This window comes from Microcaecilia unicolor, chromosome 5, assembly GCF_901765095.1.
Source record: "Microcaecilia unicolor chromosome 5, aMicUni1.1, whole genome shotgun sequence".
In the NCBI taxonomy this organism is placed as follows: domain Eukaryota; kingdom Metazoa; phylum Chordata; class Amphibia; order Gymnophiona; family Siphonopidae; genus Microcaecilia; species Microcaecilia unicolor.
Window position 1 is genome coordinate 188,161,054 of NC_044035.1, and position 17,454 is coordinate 188,178,507.

General features: G+C 48.3%; 1 protein-coding gene across 1 annotated transcript in view; it reads right to left on the minus strand.

The window, feature by feature from the left end:
• The window catches only part of NUTF2 (nuclear transport factor 2), a 335,108-nt gene that overhangs the window by 199,584 nt on the left and 118,070 nt on the right, over positions 1–17,454 (minus strand). Inside the window, exon 2 of the mRNA XM_030203663.1 lies at positions 13,765–13,889. Coding sequence (XP_030059523.1) covers positions 13,765–13,863 — 99 coding nt within the window. The 5' untranslated portion in view covers positions 13,864–13,889. The remainder of the gene's footprint in view (positions 1–13,764; positions 13,890–17,454) is intronic.

The following is a 17,454-nucleotide window of genomic DNA, read 5'->3' on the forward strand; positions in this document are numbered from 1 at the left end:
AGAGGCAAAGTCTACGCTCTCAACATCCAGGCCGTGAGAGCCAGAGACTGGAGGTTGGGATGCAGACGCGCCCCTTCGTCCTGCGTGATGAGGGTCGGAAAACACTCCAATCTCCACGGTTCTTCGGAGGACAACTCCAGAAGAAGAGGGAACCAGATCTGACGCGGCCAAAAGGGAGCAATCAGAATCATGGTGCCTCGGTCTTGCTTGAGTTTCAACAAAGTCTTCCCCACCAGAGGTATGGGAGGATAAGCATACAGCAGACCTTCCCCCCAGTCCAGGAGGAAGGCATCCGATGCCAGCCTGCCATGGGCCTGAAGTCTGGAACAGAACTGAGGGACCTTGTGGTTGGCTCGAGATGCAAAGAGATCTACCAAGGGGGTGCCCCACACCTGGAAGATCTGGCGCACTACTCTGGAGTTGAGCGACCACTCGTGAGGTTGCATAATCCTGCTCAACCTTTCGGCCAGACTGTTGTTTACGCCTGCCAGATATGTGGCTTGGAGCACCATGCCGTGACGGCGAGCCCAGAGCCACATGCTGACGGCTTCCTGACACAGGGGGCGAGATCCGGTGCCCCCCTGCTTGTTGATGTAATACATGGCAACCTGGTTGTCTGTCTGAATTTGGATAATTTGGTGGGCCAGCCAATCTCTGAAAGCCTTCAGAGCGTTCCAGACCGCTCGTAACTCCAGAAGATTGATCTGTAGATCGCGTTCCTGGAGGGACCAGCTTCCTTGGTTGTGAAGCCCATCGACATGAGCTCCCCACCCCAGGAGAGACGCATCCGTAGTCAGCACTTTTTGTGGCTGAGGAATTTGGAAAGGACGTCCCAGAGTCAAATTGGACCAAATCGTCCACCAATACAGGGAGTTGAGAAAACTCGTGGACAGGTGGATCACGTCTTCTAGATCCCCAGCAGCCTGAAACCACTGGGAAGCTAGGGTCCATTGAGCAGATCGCATGTGAAGGCGGGCCATGGGAGTCACATGAACTGTGGAGGCCATGTGGCCGAGCAATCTCAACATCTGCCGAGCTGTGATCTGCTGGGATGCTCACACCCGCGAGACGAGGGACAAGTTGTTGGCTCTCGCCTCTGGGAGATAGGCACGAGCCGTCCGAGAATCCAGCAGAGCTCCTATGAATTCGAGTCTCTGTACTGGGAGAAGATGGGACTTTGGATAATTTATCACAAACCCCAGTAGCTCCAGGACGCGAATAGTCATCTGCATGGACTATAGAGCTCCTGCCTCGGATGTGTTCTTCACCAGCCAATCGTCGAGATAGGGGAACACGTGTACTCCCAGCCTGCGAAGCGCCGCTGCTACTACAGCCAAGCACTTCGTGAACATTCTGGGCGCAGAGGCGAGCCCAAAGGGTAGCACACAGTACTGGAAGTGACGTGTGCCCAGCTGAAATCGCAGATACTGTCTGTGAGCTGGCAGTATCGGGATGTGCGTGTAGGAGTCCTTCAAGTCCAGAGAGCATAGCCAGTCGTTTTCCTGAATCATGGGAAGAAGGGTGCCCAGGGAAAGCATCCTGAACTTTTCCTTGACCAGATATTTGTTCAGGGCCCTTAGGTCTAGGATGGGACGCATCCCCCCTGTTTTCTTTTCCACAAGGAAGTACCTGGAATAGAATCCCAGCCCTTCTTGCCTGGATGGCACGGGCTCGACCGCATTGGCGCTGAGAAGGGCGGAGAGTTCCTCTGCAAGTACCTGCTTGTGCTGGAAGCTGTAGGATTGAGCTCGCGGTGGGTAATTTGGAGGCTTCGAGGCCAAATTGAGGGTGTATCCTTGCCGGACTATTTGAAGAACCCAACGGTCGGAGGTTATGAGAGGCCACCTTTGGTGAAAAACTTTCAACCTCCCCCCGACCGGCAGATCGCCCGGCACTGACACGTTGATGTCGGCTATGCTCTGCTGGAGCCAGTCAAAAGCTCGCCCCCTGCTTTTGCTGGGGAGCCGTGGGGCCTTGCTGAGGCGCACGCTGCTGACAAGAGCGAGCGCGCTGGGGCTTAGCCTGGGCCGCAGGCTGTCGAGGAAGATAGTACCTACGCTTACCAGAAGAGTAGGGAACAGTCTTCCTTCCCCCATAAAAACGTCTACCTGAGGAGGTAGATGCTGAAGGCTGCCGGCGGGAGAACTTGTCGAAAGCGGTATCCCGCTGGTGGAGCTGCTCTACCACCTGTTCGACTTTCTCTCCAAAAATATTGTCTGCTCGGCAAGGGGAGTCCGCAATCCGCTGCTGGATCCTATTCTCCAGGTAGGAGGCACGCAGCCATGAGAGTCTGCGCATCACCACACCTTGAGCAGCGGCCCTGGACGCAACATCAAAGGTAGCTTATACCCCTCTGGCCAGGAATTTTCTGCACGCCTTCAGCTGCCTGACCACCTCCTGAAAAGGCTTGGCTTGCTCAGGGGGGAGCGCATCAACCAAGCCCGCCAACTGCCGCACATTGTTCCGCATATGTATGCTTGTGTAGAGCTGGTAAGACTGGATTTTGGCCACGAGCATAGAAGAATGGTAGGCCTTCCTCCCAAAGGAGTCTAAGGTTCTAGAGTCCTTGCCCGGGGGCGCCGAAGCATGCTCCCTAGAACTCTTAGCCTTCTTCAGGGCCAGATCCACCACACCAGAGTCGTGAGGCAACTGAGTGCGCATCAGCTCTGGGTCCCCATGGATCCGGTACTGGGACTCGATCTTCTTGGGAATGTGGGGATTACTTAGAGGCTTGGTCCAGTTCGCCAGCAATGTCTTTTTTAGGACATGATGCATGGGTACTGTGGACGCTTCCTTAGGTGGAGAAGGATAGTCCAGGAGCTCAAACATTTCAGCCCTGGGCTCATCCTCCACAACCACCGGGAAGGGGAAGGCCGTAGACATCTCCCGGACAAAGGCCGCAAAAGACAGACTCTCGGGAGGAGAAAGCTGCCTTTCAGGGGAGGGAGTGGGATCAGAAGGAAGGCCATCAGACTCCTCATCAGAGAAATATCTGATGTCTTCCTCCTCCTCCCACGAGGCCTCACCATCGGTATCAGACACAAGTTCATGAACCTGTGTCTGAAGCCGTGCCCGACTCGACTCCGTGGAAACACGGCCACGGTGGGAGCGTCGAGAGATAGATTCCCTCGCCAGCACCGGCGAAGCTCCCTCCACCGATGTCGTCGGGGAGCCTTCCTGGGAGGCGACCGCAGTCGGTACCGCAAGCGGCACCGATGTCGGAGACCTTACCCCGGGCAAGGGGCCAGCCGGCGCCTCACTCGACGGTACCAGTGGTGCAAGCACCCCAGGTACCGGAGGGGAAGGGCGCAACAGCTCTCCCAGGATCTCTGGGAGAACGGCCCGGAGACTCTTGTGCAGAGCGGCTGTGGAGAAAGACAAGGAAGCCGATGCAGGCGTCGAGGTCAGAGCCTGTTCCGGGCGTGGAGGCTGTTCCGGGCTGTCCAAGGTGGAGCGCATCGACACCTCCTGAACAGAGGGTGAGTGGTCCTCCCGGTGCCGACTCCCTCGGCGACCCAGAGCTCTCGGTACCGATGCGGGAAGGAGACCGGTGTCGATGCTTCTTTGACTTTTTCAAACGAAGCATGTCACCGGAACTTCCCGGTACCGACGAGGAGGACGTAGAATCCAGCCGTCGCTTCCTCGGGGCCGAGGCCGAAGAAGGCCGGTCTCGGGGGGGCTGTACCGCAGGAGCCCTCAGGGTAGGGGGAGACCCACCCGAAGGCTCACCACCACCAGCAGGGGAATGGACAGCCCTCACCTGCACTCCAGTCGAAGCACAACCGTCCGACGACATCAGCACTAGTGGAGGTCCCGGTACTACCGACGCCGACGCAGCCTTTCGATGTCTCGGTACCGATGATGCAGAGGGTCGATGCCTCAATGCAGTCAATGCAGAGGTCGAAGGTCTTGAAGCTGTCGATGTCGATGCACTCGATGCCCCCGGTGCTGTTGCCGACGAAGAGCCCGAGAACAACACGTTCCACTGGGCCAATCTCGCTACCTGAGTCCTCTTCTGTAAAAGGGCGCAAAGACTACAGGCCTGCGGGCGGTGCCCAGCCCCCAGACACTGAAGACACGACGCGTGCCTATCAGTGAGCGAGATTACCCGGGCGCACTGGGTGCACTTCTTGAAGCTGCTGGGAGACTTCGATGACATGGGCGGAAAAATCACGCCGGCGAAATCAAAACTCGTAATGGCGATAAAGGCACCAAAAACAGGGAGAGAAAAAACCCGAACTGAGGCCTCAAAAAAGGCCTACCCCGAAAGCGAAAGGAAACTTACGCGGGGCAAAAGCTGGAAACACGGGAAAGGAGAAAAGACCGTAAAGGTCCTCTTCTAATTTTTTTTTTCTTTTTTTTCTCAGCGAAAAAGCGAAGACGCGCGAGGGAACTTTGAGGGGCGCGAAACGTCGCAAAACACGACCGTCCCGAGCGTGGACAAAAGAAGACTGACGAACACGAGCCGGTTCGGGCGGGAAGACGGCCGTGCATGCGCGGTGCGCATCGGCGCGCGAGGACTAGCAAAGGCCTTTGCTATTAAAGTTTTCCGATTGGAGGGGCTGCCGTGGACGTCACCCATCAGTGAGAACAAGCAGCCTGCTTGTCCTCGGAGAATGATTTATAGTAGTAGTAGTAGCTGCACAGGTATGACCATCCACCTGCTAGGTAGAGAAAATACTGAAGTTAAGGTGACTGCACATGACCACATATAGTAAACCTCTGAAGTTCTCTCTATCTCTGCCTGCTTGTAGAGGGACATAACCCATAAGTCTCTGGATTGATCTGTGGGATGCTATGGAAAGTGGAGGAGTGGCCTAGTGGTTAGGGTGGTGGACTTTGGTCCTGAGGAACTGAGTTCAATTCCCACTTTAGGCACAGGCAGCTCCTTGTGACTCTGGGCAAGTCACTTAACCCTCCATTGCCCCATGTAAGCCGCATTGAGCCTGCCATGAGTGGGAAAGCGCGGGGTACAAATGTAACAAAAAAAAAATGCTTTGCTCCGTGGATCTTGTCGGGTGATTGTGACCTGGATGGGCCACTGTCGGAGACAGGGTGCTGGGCTAGATGGACCTTTGGTCTGTCCCAGTGTGGCGATGCTTATGTCTTATATTCCCAGATATTCAATGCTGGGCCATGTCTGGGCACTGGCATTTAATATCTGGCTGTATGTTAGCCCATTAAAACTAATGCAGTTAAGGGCAATATTCAGCCCTTAACCACATAAATTGAACCGCTTATATTTATGCCGGCTTAACTTAAGCTGTTACTATATGCGGGTAAAGGCTGAATATTTGCACTGCACTTAACCACATAAATGCCAACTCCGCCCCTGGAATGCCCACAAGTTAGTCTGTTTTGGCTCAGGTGCTAACTGTGAATATTCAGCAGCACTAACCGGTTAAATGCTGCTTAGAGAATGACATGGGGACTGGGGAGGGGGGGCAGAGCCCACAGGAACAGGGACAAACTTTGTCCCCATGTCATTCTCTACTTTGAAGCCTGTTAATGAACTGGACCATTATTTATGTTTGAGCGATGAAGACAATATTTTGATTTTTTGGAAAAACAAGCAAACATGCTCGCCACAACTGGAAAAATTTGCATAGGGGATCCTGTACATTCCTGCTACCGTCACATCATCTGAGAAGACATCTGATACTGCAGAAAGACAGGAGTTAGACTGTTGATGACTTATTCATTCACAGATTTAAAAAATCATAACAGTGTTTCATAGGGCATATTTCTCCCCCGCTACGGCACACAGAACGGGTTGTATGTTGTACCCCTGGACATTTTATCAGGGTGGATTAGGGTGGGGGGTTATTATATTTGCTCATTGTTATAGTTTTCTATTTCTGATTTATAAACAGTTGCACAGCATATTGTTCCTTTTTATACTTTAATAAAATCATAGGTGTTCGAGGCTTCTGCAGAGGACAGAATCAAAACAGAAGGGGCGGGGACAGGGCCTGCGGGAATAGGAAGGAGACAGAGCCTGCGAGGATGGGGTGGAGATGGGGACAGAACCTGCGGGGATGGGGTGGGGACAAACTTTGCCCCCATGTCATTTTCTAGCACAGCTGATATCCATGGTTAGCCACAGACAAGTGATTTAAATGGCCAGAATCAGGTGGATACAAGTTGCAAATGGAGAAATTAGATCTTACCTGCTAATCTGCTTTCCTTTAGACCCTCCGGACCGGCCCAGAATGCAACTGATGGGTTGTGCGTGCATTCCAACAAGTGGAGACTGAAAATACTCTAGAGAGCGCCAATAAAAGCCCTGGCCAACTATAACTAGGCTCAGTATTATCGTAACAAAACCGAAGAATAAAGAAAGTCTATTCTGTGCCACGGCGAAATTGGAGCAGCCACCCCAGACATAGTAATATTAAGCACACATCTCTTGCATAATGTGCCTGAACCAACCAGGTACGAAATTATAATTTGGTTTTCTTTTTCTTTTAATCTGAAAAAACAGCAAACCAGCTCTCCAGAAAAGAGACAAAGCTACTAGAAACGAAAATGTTAAGTCAGTCAGAATCTAAAGGGAGGGATCTGGGCCGGTCCGGAGGGACTAAAGGAAAGCAAATTAGCAGGCAAGATCTAATTTCTCCTTCCTTAGCATCCCTCCAGACAGGCCCAGAATGCAACTGATGGGAAGTAAAGCAGTATCTTATGGGAGGCACCCTAGCAATCCGCCATGAGAACTCTCTGGCCAGAAACAGCGTCTTGGCGACACTGAACGTCCAATTGGTAATGCTTCGAAAAAGAATTCAAGGAAGACCACATACAGTGGTGGAAATAAGTATTTGATCCCTTGCTGATTTTGTAAGTTTGCCCACTGACAAAGACATGAGCAGCCCATAATTGAAGGGTAGGTTATTAGTAACAGTGAGAGATAGCACATCACAAATTAAATCCGGAAAATCACATTGTGGAAAGTATATGAATTTATTTGCATTCTGCAGAGGGAAATAAGTATTTGATCCCCCACCAACCAGTAAGAGATCTGGCCCCTACAGACCAGGTAGATGCTCCAAATCAACTCGTTACCTGCATGACAGACAGCTGTCGGCAATGGTCACCTGTATGAAAGACACCTGTCCACAGACTCAGTGAATCAGTCAGACTCTAACCTCTACAAAATGGCCAAGAGCAAGGAGCTGTCTAAGGATGTCAGGGAAAAGATCATACACCTGCACAAGGCTGGAATGGGCTACAAAACCATCAGTAAGACGCTGGGCGAGAAGGAGACAACTGTTGGTGCCATAGTAAGAAAATGGAAGAAGTACAAAATGACTGTCAATCGACAAAGATCTGGGGCTCCACGCAAAATCTCACCTCGTGGGGTATCCTTGATCATGAGGAAGGTTAGAAATCAGCCTACAACTACAAGGGGGGAACTTGTCAATGATCTCAAGGCAGGCTGGGACCACTGTCACCACGAAAACCATTGGTAACACATTACGACATAACGGATTGCAATCCTGCAGTGCCCGCAAGGTCCCCCTGCTCCGGAAGGCACATGTGACGGCCCGTCTGAAGTTTGCCAGTGAACACCTGGATGATGCCGAGAGTGATTGGGAGAAGGTGCTGTGGTCAGATGAGACAAAAATTGAGCTCTTTGGCATGAACTCAACTCGCCGTGTTTGGAGGAAGAGAAATGCTGCCTATGACCCAAAGAACACCGTCCCCACTGTCAAGCATGGAGGTGGAAATGTTATGTTTTGGGGGTGTTTCTCTGCTAAGGGCACAGGACTACTTCACCGCATCAATGGGAGAATGGATGGGGCCATGTACCGTACAATTCTGAGTGACAACCTCCTTCCCTCCGCCAGGGCCTTAAAAATGGGTCGTGGCTGGGTCTTCCAGCACGACAATGACCCAAAACATACAGCCAAGGCAACAAAGGAGTGGCTCAGGAAGAAGCACATTAGGGTCATGGAGTGGCCTAGCCAGTCACCAGACCTTAATCCCATTGAAAACTTATGGAGGGAGCTGAAGCTGCGAGTTGCCAAGCGACAGCCCAGAACTCTTAATGATTTAGAGATGATCTGCAAAGAGGAGTGGACCAAAATTCCTCCTGACATGTGTGCAAACCTCATCATCAACTACAGAAGACGTCTGACCGCTGTGCTTGCCAACAAGGGTTTTGCCACCAAGTATTAGGTCTTGTTTGCCAGAGGGATTAAATACTTATTTCCCTCTGCAGAATGCAAATAAATTCATATACTTTCCACAATGTGATTTTCCGGATTTAATTTGTGATGTGCTATCTCTCACTGTTACCAATAACCTACCCTTCAATTATGGGCTGCTCATGTCTTTGTCAGTGGGCAAACTTACAAAATCAGCAAGGGATCAAATACTTATTTCCACCACTGTAGCCGCCTTACAGGTACCAGAAAATGCTCCGTCCAAGATGCTGCTTGACTGCTGGTAGAATGAGTCTTCACACCTTCAGGGACAGACTGTTCGGAAAGAAGGTAAGCAGAAGCAATCATCTCTTTAAGCCACCTGGAAATAGTAGGCTTAGATGCCAACAGACCTTTGCACCCCGGGGCCCTCCGAACAAACAGAACAGCCGATCCGTACATCTAAAGGACTCAGTCACCTTTACATAGTGCTTCAAAACTCGCCTGACATCCAAACACTGCAAGCGGCGTTGATCTTCGGAACTCGAGAAAGAACCTGTAGCAGGCAAAACCACGGACTGAGATACACGAAACCACGACAAGACTTTAGGCAAAAAGGAAGGAACTGGACACAAAACGACCCACTCCATAGAGAATTCCAGAAATGGAAATCTACAAGAAAAAGCCTCCAAGCCGAGGCAATGGCCACTAAAAATACCATTAAGTGTCAAATCCTTCAGAAAGCAAGAAGCCAAGGGCTCAAAGGGTGTCCTGGTAACACCAGAGAGGACCAAATTCAAATCCCAAATAGGAAAGATAGCCTGAGGAGGAGGACGCAGAAGGTTCACTCCCCGAAGGAATCGAGAAATATCCGGATGGCTAGACAAAGCCTTACCCCCAACGCCCCTTTAAACACGAGAGCGCCGCTATCTGGACCTTAAGAGAAGCTAGCGCCAAGCCCTTATCAAAGCCCTGCTGTAAGAAATCCAACATGTCAGGCACTGAAGCATGAAACGGAGAAATGCCACGATCGGAACCCCACTTTTCGAATACTCTCCAAGTTCTGATATAAGTGAAGGAGAACGACGATGCGACCGAAGCTATTACCTTGGTGGAGAAGCTGCACTTCGTCAACCTAGCCCACTCGAGGGCCAAGCCATAAGACAAAATCAAGCTGGGTCTGGATGAACCACCGGACCCTGAACCAAGAGTCCGCGAAACTCTGGGAGCCTGAGCGGAGGACTGACAAGAAGACGCACGAGATCGGAATACCATGGCATGCGAGGCCAATCTGGAGCTATCAAAATTACCAGACCTCTGTGTATCTCGATTCTGTGGATTAGATGACCCAGAAGCGGCCACAGAGGGAAGACATACAGAAGACTCTCCGGCCAGGACTGAAGAAGAGCATTCACTCCGTTTGCCTTGGGATCTCTCCTGTGGCTGAAGTACTAAGGTACCTTTGCGTTTAGATCAGAGGACAAGAGATCCATGACTGCTTGAAAAGCTTCTTGTCCCATGAGCCCACTCTCCTGGGTCTAGCGTTTGCCAGCTGAGAAAATCCGCCTGAGCATTTGATGCCCCCACTACGTGGGACGCCAAAATGGCGATCAGATGACTCTCCACCCATCCCATGAGCTGAGCTGCTTCCCACTCCAACAGATGACTCCTCGTTCCCTCTTGACATACGCTACCACTGTAGCATTGTCTGATAGAATGCGCACTAGTGTCCTATGATGAAAGGGCGGAACACTTCCAATGCTAACCGAATCGCCCTGGTTTCCAAGAGAATGATTGAGGAGGAGGCCTCCTGGAGGGACCACAGACCCTGAGCATAACGACCTAGACAATGAGCTCCCCAACCTTCGAGACTGGCATCTGTCGTGACCACTGTCCACCGTGGCGGGTCCAGAGGCATTCCCTTGGACAGACTGGACATCTGTAGCCACCATTGTAGACTGCTGCGTTCCCGAGCTCTCAGAGGCAATTTCACTAGAAGGAAATTCTTCTGCGGAGACCATCTGGATAGAAGAGACTTTTGCAGAGGCCTCGTGTGGGATCGGGCCCATGGGACTGCCTCTATTGTTGCTGCCATAGAGCCCAACACCTGAGAATAATCCTTTGCACAGGGAATTGACTTGTGCAGGAATGTTTGAATCTGAGGCAGATCCTGCTCTGAGGGAAAAACACTTGACCCTGAGCTGTGTCGAAAGAAACACCTAGGAAGTTGAGGGACTTAGAGGGGACAAGGCGGCTCTTGAGAAAATTGACAACCCAACCTAGGGGTTGTAGAAAATGAACTACTTGCTTCGTGACTTGGAGGCTCTCCTGATAAGACTTTGCCCTGATTAGCCAGTCGTCCAGGTAGGGATGCACTAAGATACCTTCCTTCCAAAGAGCTGAAGCCGCCACCACCACCATCATCTTGCTGAAGGTGCGAGAAGCTGTAGCGAGCCCAAAAGGAAGAGCATGAAATTGGTAATGTCTGCCCAGTACCGCGAAACAAATATAACACTGATGAAGTGGTCGAATAGGAATATGCAGGTAAGCCTCCACCAAATCAAGCGCGGTCAAAAATTCCCCTGATCTGACCGCCACTATGACAGACCAAAGGGTCTCCATATGGAAAGAGGCTACCTGAAAGGATCAACTGACCGCCTTGAGGTCTAAAATGGGACAGAAAGCGGCCTTTTTGGAAGAGTCTTTGTCAGAAGTACCTACTCGAAGGACGCTTTTGGTATTGTTTGTCTTCGAGCAAGACGCGAAGGCGTTACTTAGACTCTATTTTAAGAACTCAAATAGAACTTTTTGCGGACAAAAAATCTGGATTTTTCCAGATGTGATTAGGTCCACACAAGATTGTAGGAAAGCTTTTCTAGCTTATAGAGAAGAGATTAAAACAATGGGTGCTACATTTGTGTTAGCTTATCCATGCAAATGCTGTATTAAATATCTGGGAAATAAATACATCTTTTTTGAGCCAGATCAGCTTAAAGCATTCATAGATAGTAAGAAACTGTCCAGATAGAGTTTGTGGAGTATTAAGCAATAGTATAAATAATAGGGGTTTTATGAGCCAGGCCATTTACTTCTGTAACAAATGCCTTATTTCTCCTTAAAATAGTTTTCTCCTTACCCCTACCTAGGATTGTGGTCTAAGAAAGCAAGTTATATTTCCTTATTGTTTATTACATTTATACTTATTGTAGAGAATGCAAAATTAAGTGAAGTTGGGAATATTTTCCTTTGTATATAAGGAATAATGCAATCTCTGTAATTACATTGCTGGGTTACTGATTTATAAGTGTTTATCTTGTAAATTTGAAAACTTAATAAAGAAGTTGAACAAAAAAAAATAAAATGGGACTGGAAGGAAGCTCCCAATTCTCTACCCCCCTTTTGAGAACCCCGAAAGGACTGAGTTCTCTGGAAGAACCAAGATTTCTGCGCTGGAGACACTCTCACGGCCAATATCGCTGAAAATCATGGTCACATCCCCAGCAGGTAGTGTAGAACAACTCGCTCCTCTGTGTCTATCCTGAAGGAACAGAGGCACCTTTGCCTCTCCTGAACTGCGAACCAACTTATCCAATACTTTGCCAAAAAGAAGATAACTGAAGGGAAATCTGCTCAATTTAGACTTGGAAGCCGCGTCCATGGCCCACCACCATAGCCACAGCAAATGTCTAGCTGCTACAATCAAAGCCATAGCCTTTGATGAAACCCTAAGCAGGTCAAATAAGGAGTCAGCTAGGAAGGCAGACCCCATCTCCAGTTTTGCTACTTCAGTATCTATTGAGGCCAAATCATCCAAAGATCTATCCAAAACACGCTTTGATCAATGGAAACATGCCCTAGCGACCAAGGAACCACAAATGGCTGTCTGAACTGCTAAGGCGGAGACATCAAAGACACTCTTTAAAAGGGCCTCCATATGCCTATCTTGAACATCCTTAAGAGCGGTACCCCCATCCGCCGCGTCCACTTATGGGGGTTTACGAAGAGCTTTATCCGCGTCTGGTAGAGGATAAAAGCGAACCATAGACTTAACAAGCCTAAAAGAAGTATCCCATTGAGCCTGAATATCCCAAATATCCTGATGCATAGGGAAAGTTTTCCCTAGCTTTCTGATCCCCCTAACTAAAAGATCTACCTTACGGTTTTCTACCACTGGGGATTGTTCCTCCTCAAAACGTAAGGTAGATGGCACCAAAGAAATAAGCTCCTGCAAATCCTTCTTTGTTGAAAATTCTGACTACCGAAGGGTCCTCAACCTGGAGCAAGGAGGCTCCCTTGAGGTCTAAGCCACTGGGCTCTTCAGGATGAATATGCTCCCCCAACAAATCTGGCCCCTAAGGCAGGCATATCATGCTGTGGCTCAGAAACCAGATCATCATCTGGGATTCCATGCTCCCCTGGGGCATTTAGCAGGTAAGGCAAAAGAATCTAATGAGAGAGGTAAAGTAACTGGAAGGGGCTTAGACTTGTGCAGCAAAAAAGCTTTGTACATTTGGACAACAAATTCTGGTGGGAAACCTCCCTCCGCCCCCCCCCCCCAAGTGTCCCCCGAGGGCATAGAAAGAGGCAAAACTGTTTGCTCTAAGCTAGGAGGCTGAGGAGCAGCAGATCTACCTTCCAAAACCATCTGAGGCAAAATGGTGGCATTTCCCGCCAATCCAGACGTCTGAACAGCTGCACTGCTCTCATCTCCTATAGCCTTGCGTGGAGCTGACACCTAAACTGCCCTAGAGGGACCAGCTTCCAATGAAGGATCCACCGCGGAGCAAAACTTACAAACTCAGGACGTGGCCAAGCCACACCGCTCACAGAGTGAGCAGAGATTTAGTTTCTCAGCCACGGCGCTTCCTGGAAAAAAAAAAAACAGCTACGTGGGTTTTTTTTTTTTAAACAGAGCAAGCCACAGAGACAAGAGCCGAATCAAACTGAGGCAGAAGAAAAGCTGCCCTGCTAGTTGCCGCCTAGAAATTAAAAGTGCTCAGCTGAGACTCCAGTCTCGTGTTTTGGTTTTTTTTTTTTTTAATCAGCTTACTTTTACAAAATAGTGTCTGCCTCTCCCAAAGCCTGTACACACTCTTCCCTCGAAGAGGTGAATGCTGGCTAACAACCTGTCGAACCCCTAATACTGAGTCTAGTTACAGTTGGTCAGGGCTCTTATTGGCTCTCTCTCGAGTCAGTGTTTTCAGTCTCCACCTGATGGAAGGTGTGCACAACCCATCAGCTACACTCTGGGTCGGTCCTGAGGGACGCTAAGGAACAGTGCTGTTCCCAGATCATTCAGTAAATGTTGATGTTAAGATCTGAAAACAAGACACCTGTTTTTACAAAAGGCTTTATCATGTCACTTAGACATACCATGGGCCACCTGAAACTGCATCAAATTAGGTTTGCGAAATCATTTAAGATCAACTAATTTCTACACCACAGTGAATTTACTACAAAATTTACTTATGTAGTGAGAATATGGGAGTACTGCCTTCATTTTAAGGGACACAGTCAGCCCAGTCTTACTAGCTCAATGTTTGAAATATGACTCTCCACAAAGGAATGCAGCAAAGATTACAAGAAAAATACTCCAATCAAACTCCTTAAAAAGAGTACTTACATATATTGCTCCTAAATCCGTTCTGTTACTATCAAATAGCTGGTAGTAATGCTGCACAAAGCTTGATCCAATCTGTTCCCAAATTGGCTTATCTCCCATTCTGAATTCTCAGTCAGAGCCACACACTGTTAAGTCAGAGAGAAAGAAAGCATTAGCTATGCCTGACAAACCCAATGACAAGTGCAAAGAGCCTGTGTTACAGCTGGTCTTCAGGTGATTAATTAGACAGACAGATGAAAATAAAAACCCTACAAAATTATTTTAAAACTAGTAAGCTGTCAGAACAGGGGGGCTAGATTTACTAAGTGTGCTTACAGCATGCTAATCTGCATTATTTACTGCTGGTTTTTTTTACCCGTTGATGAGGAAGGAATTAAACCATTTTAGCATGCTGTTTGTGGGAAACTTCTGATTTATACAAAAGCAGTAAACAAAATGACAAGGTCATAACGCAATAAATTGATTAGAACTGGCAGACAAAAAGGCAACTGAGTAGTGATAACATGAGTTTACCATAAAGAAAGCATCTGTTCTCATCTGGAACGAGTTTTACCCACAGACAGTAAGACTGATCAGACATACAAGGTAAAATTAGTTCTTACCTGATAATTTTCTTCCTATTAGTCCAGACAGATCAATCCAGAGACTGGATGCCACCAGATGGAGTTAGAGAGAACTTCTGAGGTTCACTATATGTGGTCATGTGTAGCCACCTAAACCTCAGTATTGTCGATACCAAAGCCACGTAGATCTTCAAATCATCACAAATCGTATTCCTTTGCCTTCAGAAATACCAAAAATACCCTGCAACCGCTAACGCAGGAGGAACTCATGCAGCTCACAGCAAGGGAAAATTAGGTTCTTACCTTGGTAATTTTCTTTCCTTTAGTCATAGCAGATGAATCCATTACGAATGGGTTGTGTCCACCTACCAACCGGGGAGATAGAGAGCACTGCAAAACCATAGTGCCTCTTGGCCAGCTAGCTCCATCTGCATCTCAGTATTTGAAGCTTCCAAAGCAGTGTTACACCGCAAAGTAGAATAACATGAACTTTCCTCACAGCGAATGAACGCCCCAGAACAGGAGCAGTAATTCAAAGGAGGGACGAACTCAACCTCCTGTAACAGAACAGAAATCCTGAAGACTGTTTTCCAACTTCTCCCAATGAGGGAACGTATCTACAGGAAAAACTGAACCCAAAACAGTATCAATCAATCAATCAATCAATCAGGGCGGGCTCATGGATTCATCTGCTAACGGAAAGAAAATGACCAAGGTAAAAACCTAATTTTCCTTTCCTTGTCATCAAGCAGATGAATCCATTACGTATGGGATGTATCAAAGCAATCCCTCGATAGAGTGGGAACAGGCCACACCACGCGCCAGCACTTGTGCTCCAAAATGCGCATCCCTCCTGGCAGCCACATTCAGCCTGTAATGTCGGGCAAATGAGAGCTTAAGAGCCCATGTCGCTGCACTGCATATCTCTTGAAGAGAGAGGGCTCCAGTTTCAGCCCAAGAAGAGTAGAGTAGAGGAGTGTGGTAGCCGTGTTAGTCCACTCTTAAGGTTATCAATAGAAATCAAACAAAATAAAACATGGAAAAGAAAATAAGATGATATCTTTTTTATTGGGCATAACTTAATACATTTCTTGATTAGCTTTCGAAGGTTGCCCTTCTTCGGCAGATCGGAAATAAGCAAATGTGCTAGCTGACAGTGTATATAAGTGAAAACATTCAAGTATTACTATGACAGTCTGACAGGGTGGGAGGATGGGGGTGGGTAGGAGGTATGCATGGGGACATCAAAGCGTATCATTGATATTCTAACAGGATGGGTGTGGATAGGTGAGGGGTGGGGTGATCAACAGAGACATACAGCTTTATGGTTTATAATGGGCAAGGAACCCCAGATCCTTGTTAAGTCCTTTCTGTTGGGTGTTAAAATATTCAATCATTCTGACTTCAAAGGTCTTATGTTCTTGTATGGTTTTAAAGTTACCTTTCAGGATTCTCACTGTGAAGTCACTGGTACAGTGTCCTGGTCCTGTAAAATGTTGACCAACAGGTGTGGGAACCCTACTGGCACCAGTATTGTTCATGTGATGTCTATGTAAATTGAATCTTGTCTTAAGCATCTGGCCTGTTTCTCCAATATAGCATCCTTCGTTACATTTTTTACACTGAATGATATATACCACTTTGGAAGATGAGCAAGTGAAAGATCCCTTTATGTTGAATATCTTTCCTTTGTGGATGACTTTGGGGTCCTGTGAAATATTTGGCATAGTTTGCAACTGGATAAATTACAGGGACGTGTGCCCTTCTGTTCCTTTTCAGTCTGTGATGGAAGTTTACTTCTGATTAGCTTGTGTTTTAAGTTGGGTGGCTGTCGGCAGGCCAGTACTGGTGGGGATGGGAATATCTCTTTCAGTAATTCATCCTCCTGGAGTATGGGTTGTAGATCTCTTATGATTTTCCTCAGTTTTTCCAGCTCTGGATTGTATGTCACTACAAGGGGGATTCTGTCTGTGGATTTTTTCTCCTTGTACTGTAGCAGATTCTCCCTGGGTGTTTTGAGGGAGGAGGCAATATCATAGGCGGTCAGTGGCCCAACTGTTTGGGGAGGCTAAAGGGGGCGGGGTTAGGGGTGGGGCCAGAAGCAGGGCTTACATCCATAATTGTCTGACAACAGAAAAAAAATAAGTACAAATAAGTCACAATTAATACCTTTTATTAAATTCAGACATTAAATATTTATCATATGTCAAAGACTAAAGTGGTTGCTCAAAGCATGTACTAACCACAATTGCTCAACTGCAAAACACTATGCACAAATTTGTGCAAAAACACACTCATAAACCTTACTGTACCATAACACTGGGCAGACCCTAATAAACCAAATATACCACCCATACGGAAAATGCAGATCGTCAACAATATGACACAAGGGATCATAATATCACAATTCTCATGTAGAGCCACAAAATACCCTTTTAGGGTGGAAAGTGTTCACAATGAGCTCCTTTATGAACGACTATATGTAGATCCTTCAAGGTCCCTCGGGGTCAGCCCATTGAGCCAAAAGGTAAAATTATGTATCATACCTGATAATTTTCTTTCCCTTAATCATAGCCGATCAATCCATTGACTGGTGGGTTGTGTCCATCTACCAGCAGGTGGAGATAGAGAGCAATCATTTGCCTCCCCATATGTGGTCATGTGCTGCCGGAAATTCCTCAGTATGTCGATATCAAAGCTCCATCCGCAGGACTCAGCACTTAGAGAATTACACCCACAAAGGGACACTCTGCCCAGCTCACCACCGCCGAAGCGGGGGAGGGGAAATATTCCAGCACACCACCGCCGGGGCGGTGGGCGGGAAACCACACCCGCCGACGCGGGGGGAACTGGCTTATCCTGCTACCGCAACCGCGGGAGGAGCTGGCTTACCATAACACCGCCGAAGTGGGAGGGATACAAAGCTACCCTACAGCCGCAAGAAGCGGGAGGGAGCTCCGGCATAATTTGGTTATCAATCCAGCCACCGCCGAAATGGGGGGATAGGAAGCAGCAGCTCACTGTAACACAAAATCGTCTCAACTCGAAGAGACTTCAATTGGAAGAACTTGAACACGAAGTCCTCGTGACCAGGAAATGAAGACTGAACTTGAACCTGAAAATAAAC